The 16,004-nt window shown below is 35.5% G+C and overlaps 1 protein-coding gene across 1 annotated transcript; it reads right to left on the bottom strand.

Annotated features, from left to right (window-relative positions):
- Window positions 1–315: 315 nt before the first annotated feature.
- Window positions 316–1,942, bottom strand: LOC119193850 (proteasome subunit alpha type-1-like; the record flags this gene model as incomplete). Its single annotated transcript, XM_037447683.1, is given in 3 exon segments — window positions 316–475; window positions 1,275–1,525; window positions 1,805–1,942. Coding segments are annotated over 3 exon segments (414 nt in total), but the record flags the coding sequence as incomplete, so codon positions are not given.
- Between the last annotated feature and the right edge of the window lie 14,062 nt (window positions 1,943–16,004).

Raw genomic sequence — 16,004 nt, forward strand, 5'->3', positions numbered from 1 at the left:
AAAAATTACACATCTGCAATGTGAACCTCAATAAGTCTACATCCACAACAGCATCTGCAGATGTAAAAAATAATCACGAGATTCTCAATTTCTAAAACTCTAATGAATTCACCAATTCCAATCCTAATATTCCATATCCTCAATTACGCTCTGCTCTATGTTATTGTTAAAGCGGGAGAGGGAGAGTGGGGAAGGAATATGTTCTCTTGATTTTACCTACATTTCATACTTTTCTCATTCTCCATATCAACTTGTCCCAACCTGGGCCATCGGCTAGCGACGCTCTTGCGTCAAAATACACAATAATTAACTTACATCATATCCCGCTACCAGGAGCCCAACACCGAGCGGACGTTTGTCGTATCTTTGAGTGCAGATCTGCATTTTGTTGCCCACAAGAGCGATGAGACGTCCGACAGGCATTGGTGCGTCGTGAGCGTAACGGTGATTTAAACATTCCGTACGCATGAAACGACTGAAAAGAGAATCAACAACATAAATGTTATTATAATGATTTCTTATGTTTATACGAATGTTAGACATTAAAATTAAACTATTTTTCGGATTTTATCGGTTTTAAATCGGAACCCAAGAGACCGGCTTCCAGACTTCAAGACACTGTGAGCTCATTCTGAGTAGATCGGACCACCAACAGCCAAAATTTTAAAAGTTGTATAATTGCAAAATGTAGGTAGATATTGTAACTTTGACTTTACAGATGAACAACACCTCAGTCTCCCCTGTGACCATAAAATCCAAAAATATAGGTTAATTTTAATAGATGTTATTTTTTATAGTACATGGGACATATAAAAATTATATGTGGTTAATAAGGAAAACCCCAGTTATGTCTGTGTAACAAACTATTGGCTTATAAAGACATTTTGGTCACGGCTTTGCCCCCGTGAATGAGTTTTCTGGAATAAAGTCCCTTATTTTTTCCTAGGAAAGAAATTAGCTTATATCCTACCCAGGGTCTCAAACTATTTCCATAAAAACAAAATTGGTTAGGTATTTTTTGTGTTTATGACATTTAGACAGGCAGACAAATGCAGTGTATATAATATATTTACTGTAACTTCTTAAGAGGAACAAATCCATCATAATTGGTTGTTGCATAACTTTAATTGTTTACATAGCGCTCCACAATATGCATGGCATAGTACAAGATAAATATGAATGTTTAATCAATCAGTGTGTTACTGATCATTGCTGAATGTAAGTCTCCCCAAGAGCACACAGCAACCCTTCTAGTCTTGAAAATAAATAATCACCTCAACATCCTTGCATCAGCAGTAAGTCCAGATATAGAGATGCCAATATGATCATCGATAGGTATGATCTTTTTCTGGTAAGCTGATAACTCACTCACTGCCCTTTTCAGAGCAATAAGTACAGCATACTCTTTGTTCTTCAAGCCAATTGTTGCCGAGCCAAGTTTGACTGCCTCCATGGCGTATTCAACCTGGTGAAGTCTCCCCTGAGGGCTCCATACTGTGACATCACTGTCATACTGGTTTCTGAACTGAAACGAGCAAATGTAGCCGCTACATTACAGTTTCGAGGTTACACACAAATTTATTACTTACAAATTAAATTTTCAGTTATTAATTACGCTATAAGTTGCGTGTATTATCATAAAATAACGTTTATTCTAGTATAAACGGCTTACTGTTTAATACTTCATGATATTAACAATTTTTGATGCCACAATGACAATGCACTTTTTATAGGAATTAACACTAAAAATGTTATCAAACATAACAAAAGAAGAATTGGAAATTGTAAAAACACGTGTACTTACCATTCTGTGAAAAGGATTTAGATGAAAGCTACCGAAATAACACCAATAGTAACGTTGCAAGCAAAATCCAAACCAAGCGGCGATGATGACTTTGCTTATGTCAAATGCGAACGTCAATTATCGCGTCCCGTACACTTTGCTAAATTTATAACATTTTTAGCATTAGTACTAAATAATTTTTAGCATTAGTACTAAATAATTTTTAGCATTAGTATTAATTTTTTATTCGTATTTTGTGATATAAGATGGAACCCATTTTTTTTTATGGCAATTGTACATTATGCCAATTTCAAGTTGGGAGGAAGCCATTTGTTGTTCTGATGCCTGCGCCACACACAGACAAATATTTGAACAAAGACTTTGACACACATTTGAACCTCAGAATTTGAACACAGTTACAGACACTGACCAAATTTCAATTTTTATAGCTTTTACTTTTTGATTTCCATATAAGTAATCGGTTCTCTTTCAAGAAACTCGATAACTTTGAACGCTTTGATGTGTGGTCGAAAAACCGATACCGAATGGCAAATACGCAAACATTTAAACAAACTTTGCACAAATACGCAAATACCCGTGCCATACATGAGTTCAAACAAGTGTTGAAATATTTTTGCTAAGTGTGGCGCCGTCATGATATTTGGACGGTAGACAAGGAAAACTATTTTATCCAGCGGTAAACAGCAAAATTACAACGCTAAAACCCACCACAATAGTACTAGCGTAGCATGACGATATGACATTAATGAGCAATTATTGTATACGGAATAAAGTGTGTTGAGTTGCAAAATTTTATATTTCTTTGAAGGTAGTTGATGTACAGGTCGATGAAAATGCAGTACTTATATAAACCTTAACTACAACAAAACTTATGTTTCTTGTTTAATATTCTACTGTAATAACTATTGGCGCTATCTTTAAAATTGAGTGAATTCATAAAGAAAGAAGCCATGATAATTTCATATAAAATGAGAGGTTTGTAAGACAAATACAATACTTACTGTTTACTTGTATTGTGTTACACTACTGCATTAGATTGCCCTATAATAGTAGATGTAAGTAAGGAAAATAAATAAAAAATGTTATATTTGCTGCTGTAATGCAACCATAATTGAATGCTTTTTGACGGACACTTGTTCACACACAGATTTTTTTTCCCTACCCCTACCCTATTCGGTATTTAAAATAAAAGAACAAAGTGGTAGGTAACATGAAATGTTCATTTGGGTACCTAAAAAATTATAGCAGCAATTGAGTACACTATGTGTGGTGGGAAATTATTGTGTCCCTTAGTGTAGTTACACGTTCAAAGCAAATTGGAGTCTCATGTTACAACGCAGCACATGCCAAGCAAAGCCAGCCATGCAGCCACGTGTTAAGCCAAGCCAAAGCCAAAGCCAAAGCCAAAGCCAAAGCCAAAGCCAAAGCCAAAGCCAAAGCCAAAGCCAAAGCCAAAGCCAAAGCCAAAGCCAAAGCCAAAGCCAAAGCCAAAGCCAAAAGCCAAAAGCCAAAGCCAAAAGCCAAAGCCAAAGCCAAAGCCAAAGCCAAAGCCAAAGCCAAAGCCAAAGCCAAAGCCAAAGCCAAAGCCAAAGCCAAAGCCAAAGCCAAAGCCAAAGCCAAAGCCAAAGCCAAAGCCAAAGCCAAAGCCAAAGCCAAAGCCAAAGCCAAAGCCAAAGCCAAAGCCAAAGCCAAAGCCAAAGCCAAAGCCAAAGCCAAAGCCAAAGCCAAAGCCAAAGCCAAAGCCAAAGCCAAAGCCAAAGCCAAAGCCAAAGCCAAAGCCAAAGCCAAAGCCAAAGCCAAAGCCAAAGCCAAAGCCAAAGCCAAAGCCAAAGCCAAAGCCAAAGCCAAAGCCAAAGCCAAAGCCAAAGCCAAAGCCAAAGCCAAAGCCAAAGCCAAAGCCAAAGCCAAAGCCAAAGCCAAAGCCAAAGCCAAAGCCAAAGCCAAAGCCAAAGCCAAAGCCAAAGCCAAAGCCAAAGCCAAAGCCAAAGCCAAAGCCAAAGCCAAAGCCAAAGCCAAAGCCAAAGCCAAAGCCAAAGCCAAAGCCAAAGCCAAAGCCAAAGCCAAAGCCAAAGCCAAAGCCAAAGCCAAAGCCAAAGCCAAAGCCAAAGCCAAAGCCAAAGCCAAAAGCCAAAGCCAAAGCCAAAGCCAAAGCCAAAGCCAAAGCCAAAGCCAAAGCCAAAGCCAAAGCCAAAGCCAAAGCCAAAGCCAAAGCCAAAAAAGCCAAAGCCAAAGCCAAAGCCAAAGCCAAAGCCAAAGCCAAAGCCAAAGCCAAAGCCAAAGCCAAAGCCAAAGCCAAAGCCAAAGCCAAAGCCAAAGCCAAAGCCAAAGCCAAAGCCAAAGCCAAAGCCAAAGCCAAAGCCAAAGCCAAAGCCAAAGCCAAAGCCAAAGCCAAAGCCAAAGCCAAAGCCAAAGCCAAAGCCAAAGCCAAAGCCAAAGCCAAAGCCAAAGCCAAAGCCAAAGCCAAAGCCAAAGCCAAAGCCAAAGCCAAAGCCAAAGCCAAAGCCAAAGCCAAAGCCAAAGCCAAAGCCAAAGCCAAAGCCAAAGCCAAAGCCAAAGCCAAAGCCAAAGCCGAAGCCAAAGCCAAAGCCAAAGCCAAAGCCAAAGCCAAAGCCAAAGCCAAAGCCAAAGCCAAAGCCAAAGCCAAAGCCAAAGCCAAAGCCAAAGCCAAAGCCAAAGCCAAAGCCAAAGCCAAAGCCAAAGCCAAAGCCAAAGCCAAAGCCAAAGCCAAAGCCAAAGCCAAAGCCAAAGCCAAAGCCAAAGCCAAAGCCAAAGCCAAAGCCAAAGCCAAAGCCAAAGCCAAAGCCAAAGCCAAAGCCAAAGCCAAAGCCAAAGCCAAAGCCAAAGCCAAAGCCAAAGCCAAAGCCAAAGCCAAAGCCAAAGCCAAAGCCAAAGCCAAAGCCAAAGCCAAAGCCAAAGCCAAAGCCAAAGCCAAAGCCAAAGCCAAAGCCAAAGCCAAAGCCAAAGCCAAAGCCAAAGCCAAAGCCAAAGCCAAAGCCAAAGCCAAAGCCAAAGCCAAAGCCAAAGCCAAAGCCAAAGCCAAAGCCAAAGCCAAAGCCAAAGCCAAAGCCAAAGCTAAAGCCATACTACGGAGGTTGATGCCGCAACTTCCACTCGAGCCAGCCAGCAGTATCAATATTGCCTATGGTTCGCCGTTGATTGTTCGTGACATGACATCCAACTGTTAAATGACGGGTATAAAAACCCAAGGCATTAATTTCAATGGACATTCAATTGTGTGCACTAGTATAAGGCAAAACGCTGTCTGACTAATAAAACATAATCTCTGAAGTAATTTGTATTTATATTTCTCCCTTCTGTTTTACTCACTTTATCTATATCTATCTATATCTATACTATTATATAAAGCTGAAGAGTTTGTTTGTTTGTTTGTTTGAACGCGCTAATCTCAGAAACTACCAGTCCAAACTGAAAAATTCTTTTTGCGTTGGATAGCCCTATGTTCGTGGAGTGCTATAGGCTATATATCATCACGCTATACCCAATAGGAGCGGAGCAGTAATGTCTTATCTCAGGAACTACCGGTTCGAACTGAAAAATTCTTTTTGTGTTGGATAGCCCTTTGTTCGTGGAGTGCCATAGGCTATATATCATCACGCTATACCCAATAGGAGCGGAGCAGTATTGTCTTATCTCAGGAACTACCGGTTCGAACTGAAAATTTTTTTTTGAGTTGGATAGCCCTTTGTTTGTGGAGTGCTATAGGCTATATATCATCACGCTATACCCAATAGGAGCGGAGCAGTAATGGCTAAACTCAGGAACTACCGGTCCCAACAGAAAAAATATTTTTGCGTTGGATAGCCTTTTGTTCGTGGAGTGCTATAGGCTATATATCATCACGCTATACCCAATAGGAGCGGAGCAGTAATGGCTAATCTCAGAAACTACCGATTCAAACTGAAAAATTCTTTTTGTGTTGAATAGTCCTTTGTTTGTGAAGTGCTCAAAGTTATATATCATCACGCTATGACCAATAGGAGCGGAGCAGTAATGTCTTATCTCAAGAACTACCGGTTTCAACTGAAAAAATCTTTTTGTGTTGGATAGCCCTTTGTTCCTGGAGTGCTATAGGCTATATATAATCACGCTATGACCAATAGGAGCGGAACAGTAATGAAACATGTTGCAAATCGAGGAAAAATTATTAGTTTTGAGAGCTTCCGTTGCGTGCGCTGCGTAAACGATTAAAGTTATGCAACAATGACGTATGACGGGATTGTTCCTCTTAAAAAGTTCTAAAAATATATTATAAAACAAAGTCCCCGCTGCATCTGTCTGCCTGAACGTGTTAAACTCAAAAACTACCTAACGTATTAAGATGAAATTTGGTATGGAGACAGTTTGAGACCCTGGGAAGAACAAGGCTCCCGGGAAACTACTACTTTTATAACGGAAAACTTTAGCCTGAAAAACTTTATAACGCAGGCGGAGCCGCGGGCAAAAGCTAGTATAAAATATATGGAGAAAGTTTTTAGCAATTTCTGATCTTATAAGTAACAAAACATGCTGGTATGGTCCCATAGACATTAGACTTTTGATTGACATAAGCAAGCGGATCGATGGTATCAAAAAGTTAATTTTCTATTTTCGTGCTGAATATTATTATTTTAAATTATCGAAATATTTCTTATTAAATTGCCTATCTAATAGTGGTGGCTGCATATTAAAATCATATGTTATGTAGATGTACGAAATCAAAAAATTCTCTGGCATTTTCATTATGAAATTAACGAAACACATATATGCACATTGAAAAAATTAGAACAACCAACGTAAAATAACATATTGTAGAAATATTATGTTATTTTGTTTTTTTTTCTATATTTAGTATTATAAATTTCGAACATAAACTTTTGAAAAATATGGTTAACCTGCCATGTTGCTGGAGGCACGACCTTAAGGGTAATCGTTACCATCAGGTGAGCAACTTGCTCGTCTTATCATTTAATTGGATACTATTTATTTAAGATACTATTTTGATTTCATCTAAGTATATGGCAAATACTTAATCCTTTAAGGTGTCGAATGGGGATTAATATAAGCCTCTAGAACTTGAAGACTTGACCTGCATAAAATGTCGTCCATGAATGTAATGGATTCATTATTTATACATGAGAATTAATTACAGACGAATATAATAAGCCGATTTTCAAATTGTTAGAACAAACTATAAGCACCTACATCGTGTGGAGCGTATCTTACTAAAATCAGTTTTAACGCAGTATCTTAATAAATTCAAGGTTTTTTTCATTTATTGATTATACTAAATTTTGCGACTCACTAATATTATAAGTGTAACGTCGAAATAAAACTTGTTTTCGGGTTTTATCGCGAAATGTACGTAGATATTCTAAAATTTAAATTTTCAGACAACCTTCGCTTCAGTACGCCCCGCGACCATGAAGGCTGCAAAGTCTTCGAAACGTCGGGAAGAAATTGTAATATAAAAATCGTGATAAAATCTTTTAACTAGTATTTCGATATCTAACATTCCCTTAAACATAAGAAAACATTATTAGTGCGAGTTTGTAATTATGTACGGTTGTTATTTTTCTGTGTATTGTTCGGCACACAGATATCCCCAGTCCCGTTTACATATTTAAAGCTGTTATTATTCCAACTGTATTTATATTCCGAAAAAGATCAGCGGGAAACATTAGTCATTAATTGGAAAAGTCCTTGAACACCAACGCCTAATCATCACAGCCGACATTTATCTGTGGCATTGAGTGGCAGGGAATGAATGGTAAATTTGACAGAGAACGAATGACAGCAATAGAATTCCACTCACGCAGCGCTAACACGGCGCACTAGCGGTCATTTCTCAGGATGTGGTGACAAGTACAAAGCCGGTCACAATGGGATGCGTTCATATTGTAGTTTTAAGGCTTACGTCAAAGGAACAATACATCTAGTACTAGATTTAAAGTCTTAACAACACGTACGAGTATTAATATCCAGTAACCTTCACTTTAACAATGTATATGTAATATAAATTGCATTTTAAAACTGACACAAATATCAAAATCATAATGCAATGCCATAATTCCGAATACCAAAGCCAGAACTGTAATTAAGGCTTTGGTATTGGGGCTCAGGCACATGGTGTAAAAATGAACAGACGAGGACAAAGTTTTGAATCATGTGCGCGTTTATAGAATCTCACGTAGGGCGCATAAAAGGCATTTTTAATATTAATAGTCCAGTGTCCAAATTTGTGAAGATACTGCTACGCAATTAAACATAAACATTATTGACTTTGCATTTTTAACTTAACTTTTCTGTCAAAATAACTAATCCAATCAGTTACTGTGTAAGTAAAACAAAATGACTCCATATTTAGCCTAAAATTTTGTTCGTACACACCATACAATGTCAGTTTTATTTCAGCTTGATCATATTTTATTTCTTACGAGACGCGCTCGGTAACCGATGCCTTACCATTGTTTCGAACCTCGGAACGTTTTCGCTCGCGAGACTTAATTTAATGAGAAATTATTTTATCGGCAAGAAGATTGAATAGGTACTAATTTCAATCAGTAGTTATATTTTTGGACCGAAAATGTTTAATATTTTATAAAAGATGTAAAAATTATTTCAATGAAGTATCTGTAAGATAACTATACATAGTTATCTTTTTACGGCAAACCAGCTAAAATAATTTAAAATATATTTATTATATATTTAACAATCGTTATAAGCTCAATATAAAAATACAAGCGTTTGCTTAGGCTCGGAATAAACATTAATGATAATTATAATAAGTTCCCAAATGAGCAAACGGCTTTGGGTTTCACAACTGACTCATCCAGCGACTGTATAAAATAATATTGTCGCTGGACTCACCTGTCCTCATTTCATAATCGCTGATGTTTCATCCTGTCTCAGTGGCCGTCCTTAGCCGAGGTCGTGACCCTCTAGAGGTTCACCCTCAGCATGGCCACTTAAGGACTCGCAGTGCGTAAAGCACTCACCCGCAAGACTGGTGTATTTGTATAAGCCGACCCTGCCAGGCTTACATACGAATGTCAACATAAAAAAGTTCCCATTATACTAGAATAAATGACAAACACAACGTATAGCATTTCATAAAATTGACTATGCAGGATGACAATAACATCACCTGAAAAGATTTCTAATAAAATCTAAAGATCTATGTCATTTATTAATATTCAAATATCGCTCCATTGGAATCACCTTACGTAAAACAAGACTTAACCTAAAATTTGGATATAACAATATTCGAAAATATCTACGGATACGATGTTGAAGACATTTGAATTTATCCTTAAAATGTAATGAAGATGTAAAAACATTTTCGAAATCGTGACACCCGAATTATTATGAGTCGAAAAGACGTTTAAGCCACTAAAATATTGGCTGTTAAGGCGTTTTGTCACGATAAAAAGCCTTAAGCCGTTTATCGGTTATCAAATATGCTTCGTACGTGATTCGAATAGAAAAGACTTTGTTAAAGAATTTAGTTTCATTTGCTAGCACCTTTTACGGATTGTAATCAACGTAGCTTTTATTTTTATGATAAATATACTCACTCTCACATTCGATTTCTTTTCGAAAACAATCATTTACTTATTTACAGGAAATAAAAAAAAATGCTTTATCCAATGTTATCATTCTGCTATGGCTATTTATTACTCTATAATAATCGGTAAATTTTTCATTAATCGAAAACAAACTTTTTTTTGTTTATTCATCAACATTCAAAGCATGACGAGATGAGCTTGCTGTTCGCCTGATAGTAAACTATACGACCTCTCATAAACAGTAGAAACACCATCTAACACCTTAAATTACAAAGTATTGTTTGGTATTCCACTGCGTTAACCATCCTGAGACATAAGATGTTAAGTCTTTTTATGTCCAGTAGTTACAATGGCTAAAATGTCCTTCAAAACCGAAACTCAACAGTGACTACACACAGCTGCTTGGCGGCAGAAATAGATATTGCGGTGGTATCTAATCAGGCGTACTCTCACATATGAGAGACCTACCACCATTGTAGTTTTGTGAATATTTTGTATACCTGTAAGTACATATCAGTCAATTGTTTACTCACAATCTTAACGATAAATGTATTGAACTCGCAAATTGCGCAAAGTTATCGAAAACGAATAGTAGCGAAACGTGGCACCATAATAGTTTCCCTTTCCGATGTTCTTTATCTGCAACCGTTGATCGCTTTTTTGTCGAAAACCACTTTGGTAACACCGATTGATTGATGCTCTCGTAAAAGATTAGACGTTTAATGCCTCTACGTTTCTTTAACTACGTCGAGATCTGATTTAAATTTGAGTGGGGATTTGTATTTTGTGTTTTTTTTTAGTTGCCTCGTCTTCGAATTATGAGTTCTATTTTGATTCTTAGTAATGAGAATTCTTGTGGGGATTTATTATTTTATAAAAATATTTTTTTATATTTATCTGTCACTTACATGTAATTGTTACAATAATCCAATTTATGTACAATGCATAACTACTAAACATTTGTCGAGGCCCTAGGCATACTGTAAAGTGTGTATACCCCATGGTTGCCAGTTCGCATTAAAGCCTATGAGGGCTCGTGGACATTTCCTGGCCTTCTTCCCTCCTCCCATCCTAAGTAGCTTCCTTCCTTTTCTCCCACACTTTATTCCCCAGATATCCCCTACCAACTTTCCTCCAGGGCCCTGCAGTCGCTAAGCCAAGGGATTTCAGCATCCCATGAAATACTCTCTAACTGTCTGTACCTGCGGCGGCGTCGTGTGACGGGTCGGCCACTTCCCTACAATATGGTTGAGGAGGCCGATGGCTGGCACTTGCGTCATACTCGTGAACGGGTGCTGCTTGTGTGGACTGTTCTGCCCATTTCGCTTACAATTTCTAATTTCTAATTGCTAGAGGTGCTGGGAGGAAATAATTATAAGGATAATAGGGAAATTTCATGATTCCTGAGAGGGTTGTGCAGTCATATAAAAATTTAAATTAATTTATTCCTTATTTCACGAGCCCTAAATGAACTGCTCTAAACTTTTTTTTTTCTCTTCTCACTTTATCATGTACTGTAGTCTTTACCCTAAACTGATTGAAAAGAGCAACACCAGAGTTTATTGCCCGTTCTTCTCTGGTGAAAACTGTTTTCCGAACTGGCGGTAGAGTTAATATTGACGGAGTCTAAATAATGTATAACATTTTACAGATTCAAATAAATCATTTCATTTCATTTCCATTCGCAGACTTTCCCCAGTGTTGACTGCGGGATACGATATACAAAAAAAACTTTACTAGACATCACTAAGCTTTAGTGTGATGTTATTGTCTCATAACATTCATGTTTATGAATAAAAGTTTAAAACATTTGCCTCTGACGGGAAACGAACCTGTAAGCTTTCGTTTCACAGTCTATATATCGCTCAGTGCATTACTATACGTACCTTTTTATGAATTTTCTAATTTAATGTTGTTAAGTATGTACATTATTTTTCATTAGTCACCCCATCACATCATAGCATTTTACTACCTACATAGAAACATTTACAAGTATCAATATCCTTAACGATGTAATGGCGCCTTCAATGGCTTATTAAGCCATTATAATCAAAATTATTACGTAGCCGCAAGCTATAATCTAAGACAATAATAATAAGTTAGTTTGAGAGCGCCGTCCACGCGCCACCGGACTCCAATTTCTATACAATTAGCCAAACTAACGGCTTCTCATTTAACTGGCTGAAACCCTACTATCGAAGATGGCGCTTTACGAAGAATACAAGAGTGAAGTGTTCAATTTTCATATTTTTTTAAATGCAAATAAGACAAAACGTACAATTATGGGCCTACCCACAAACTGCACTAAAATTATTCAATATAAGAAACGAAATATGATTGTAAATAGCGCAATTAACGATGACACCTATTTATTTTAGCCGTCTAGGTTTGAATATTTGAAAAATATGCCAATTGACTCATAATTGCTCCATGTAGTTGACATCTCGACGTCTAAAATATTATTTTTGACAATAACATAAATCAGTACATCTTTCCGCTGACAAACGTCGCCCACACACTGCTTAACGACTTACAAAAATGTACCGCTAAAGTGTAGGATTTATTATTACAATTTTAATTTTCTTTGAAGAAATAGGCCTCAAAAAATAACTACAAACAGCCACAGTAAAAACCATAATACATATAGACATTATCCTATTTGTTTTTGACGTAACTAAAGTACAATAATACTTATTTTGAACCGACTTCAAAAAAAGGAGGAGGTTATCGATTCGACGTGATTTTTTTTTATATATTTTTTTTGTATGTTTGTTACCTCAGTACTCACTCATTTATGAAAAAAAAAATTCTGGCATTATAAGTTTTGTGTTTCAAATTTAAAAGTTATTTGCTCCTATTAATAGCTCTAACCTCTTTTGTCAGCTGTTTTATTTTTCTCAGTAAGGGGCCGTTCAAGTATTACGTAACGCAATTTTTGAAGATTTTCGAACCCCACCCCCACATCCCCCATGTAACGCGCTAACGCGCCGTAACATTTTCCTGTACGCCCCCACCCTCCTCCAAAACTTATGTAACTCTAAAGTAACAATTTTTTTCTAATATTCACAATTATTTTATGCAAAATACCTGAGTCACTAAAATACATTTGTTATTGTTTTAAAATAACAAAATCCATTGTTACATAACGATTTATAAGAACTCCCTCCCGACCCTGTAACGCATCGTAACGTTTTACAAGACCCTCCAATTGCGTTACGTAATACTTGAACGGCCCCTAACTTGGTATATCATCATAACTATGATACAAAAGGCTTTGATAATTATAGGTTAAAATTCGTTTTCCTAATACAGCCATGGATTTTTTTGATTAAGGTTTTATTTAACGAATCACAACGACCGATTCTAAAAAATAGTTTGCTTAATTATTTTATATTCATTATTTTTTTTGCACTTCGTTGTATTGACTAGGTCGAGACGTAGGAAACATCAGGATTATTTTAGATTAGCGAGTGTTTGATTTGAGCGTTAAAGCCGAACGATGTATGTACGTATATACACACGTGTCATACAATGACGAAGGGTCTTTATAATCCGATTCCTGTCGGCTTCCGTTTCGTAATTAATATAAACAACTATATTACAATGATCTGCAGACCGCACTTATGCATATTAGTACAGTTAGATGTTGTCTCAGATTCCCTTTCATAAAATATCACCCTTCGCCACTATTGTAGTATCATTTGATTCTAAAATCTATTCCTCTATATAGATAGAGCATATTTTCTTTTCATAAAATCGAATATTAAGGTCGTGCAACAAACATTACAATAACATAAAAACACGAAATACTATTTACGTAAATGTATATCGTAGACTCATTCATAAGTATCGAATTTAGTTAAAATGACGTGTAAGCGTGGGACGGCAGACTTGGCAACCTGCCACCTAGTAAATGGCATCTATAGATGACTAATTATTGACACAGACAGTCATAAACATGAACTTCTACCCTCTTCGACGTCAGCTTTTTAAGAGTTCAATAACATTAAATAGTTTATTGTTAATATTTGAATCTTATTTATATAATATTTTTTGCCGGCGGGTCCACCCGCGTGAAAAAGGTTTTGAAGCGTCAAGCAAGCAAATATCCTGTTAGTTATCCTCAGGAGTAATGTAGCTTCCCATTACTGAAAAAATATTCAAAATTGGTGTAGTAGTTCCTGAGTTTTTTGTATTAATATAGATATAGATATACATTCGTAAAGATATTTGTTAGAAGTATAAGTATACAACACAGCGGATTTGGTTCAAATTTGGTACATAAATAGAGCATGTCCTGGATTTAAATATAGGTAATTTTTATCCTGTATAAATACGCTGTGTGGTTTACATGCCAGGTAAATTCTTTTACGCTATCTAAAGATTCAAAGTAATTAAATACAACAATGCAGTATTCTCTATAGCCTAGTTTATTAGCGTATAATCTATTTTTAATGTAAACTCTTTTGTTTATACTTGACACGGTCCAAAATAAATACTCAAGTAAATTGAAACCTTTAATTGTTCATTTTGCAATGTTGTTTGATCAAAACAGACTGTTTCAAGGGCGTTTCGTTTACAAAGGGCAAAACAGCACAAGGAAGGACACGAACATCGCCCTCGGTTGTTTAAGATGAAAGTATGAGTTTTGATACCTTTAAATCATTTACATAGCAATAGAGTCTATAACTGTACCATCCTCTTCAGCGGCAGCGAACGGTGATAATTCTCAAACGGAACTCTAAACATTTAATAGTACATAGTACATTTAGTCGCATTAGTCGTATAATAGACGCATAGTACCATTTTGAAGTTTTCAAGCGTAAATTAGTAGGAATGATAATTCACCTCTCGCTACTGCATTAAGGTAACTGCTACAGGAAGCAAGAAGTAATAAAAATAATTATTTTCATAATATGCACATATATACGAAGGCACGAGTTTGTATATAAATTAATCTGTGCCATTGACAATTTATGTTAATTAAGTTCCTTAAATAATTATTAAACCAATTGTTATCTACTAGATATTTTATTTCAGAACGGGTAAATAAAAAGAAAAGCTGAAAATATAACCTTTTCTTATTATTTAAACATATATAACACCATAACAATTATAGTACTAAAGTGATTATATACAGATAAAGTAGGTATTAATATTAACAAATGGTTTCAATACAATTATGTGGCAATTCTGAGATCTCTTACAGGTTGCAATAATCATATTTAATAGGCTTAAACCGAAAGGCAATATCTACTTTTCCCTGAACACAATAATCTGGAATAAGAACTATAAAAATAAGATAACAAACTGTTATACTCATCATAATATTTTATATCTATGTTAGGGCCATAGAAACAACGATGTTATGCCATTTAAAATGTTTTTTTTTGTGCTACAAATATGATGAAATGCGTGATGTTATGTATGTATGTACAAATATGATAATATTTTTTATGTTTTATAAGTTAAAAGTAAATCCTAAACCTGATAAATGATTTTGGTTGGAATTTGGTATACAGATGAACATTGACCTGGATTAAGTTATAGGGTAAATATAATATTATAATAATTGCAAATATTTATATTTATTCAGAAAAGTGCACAAAAGATATTTAAATCAAGCAATACCTATCATGCGAACAAAACTTAGTATACTAAATAATATAACAACGTATTATTAAAATCTTGATCTAATTATATAAACACATTATAATATTATATGCTGTACCTTACATAATAATTATTTTATTTAATTATATTGAAATATGTGAAATTAAAAATGATGCCTGCGATACAGTCATAACCTAGTGTGGTCACGGTACTTAGCTTTAATTTGGGTGAATAATAATAATTATTATTAATTTATTACTTCAACTGTTATCAAGCTAGCTATATTCTTAGCTAATATCATGGCCCAAATGTCCTACAACTGCAATTTGGAGTGGGCGTCCTACGTCTTTGTGTGTCTGTTTCCACCTTTGACCTTATGCATTGACTCACCGAATAAGTAACCTCACTGCATTAACAAAATACTGATATATAACATAGTGATACAATTTTAACATTAACTTGAAATTAACTAGTATTAACGCTTTATATATTATAGGTCCAGGAACCGAATACGCAGTCTCTTGTATTACGTCTTCTCGTTACTTATTGCGTCACAGATTTTAAAATAATACAAACCCATATGTTTTAGTTTAGAATAATAATTTTAACCCTTACGTCTATCTATGTAAATAAATGTTGACTAAAAATGTTATTCTTCAAATAGAGTATAAAGATAAAATAAAATGTTATATTTGAATTAAGTATTTTTTGTCAGTCAACTGATTGAAGGTTTCACAACTTAAAAAACAATAAGGAAATAAATATAAGACAAAGAGCAAACTCGACATTCAAACAATTTATAAATAAAATACATGAAAATCCTACGAATTTTCTAAAAGAAATTAAAACAATAAAAACTATTTTTTGATTTTGATACATTCTTTATATTGATAATAACATAATATGACCACAATAAGTCTGATGGTGTCCAAGAGCTAAATAAAGTAAGATCATAGTAATAAGATGACTAAGTGTCAATCAGGCTTGGATAACCCAGCGCCAGACAGAAAACAAAATAAAGT

Source organism: Manduca sexta, chromosome 7, assembly GCF_014839805.1.
Source record: "Manduca sexta isolate Smith_Timp_Sample1 chromosome 7, JHU_Msex_v1.0, whole genome shotgun sequence".
NCBI lineage: Eukaryota > Metazoa > Arthropoda > Insecta > Lepidoptera > Sphingidae > Manduca > Manduca sexta.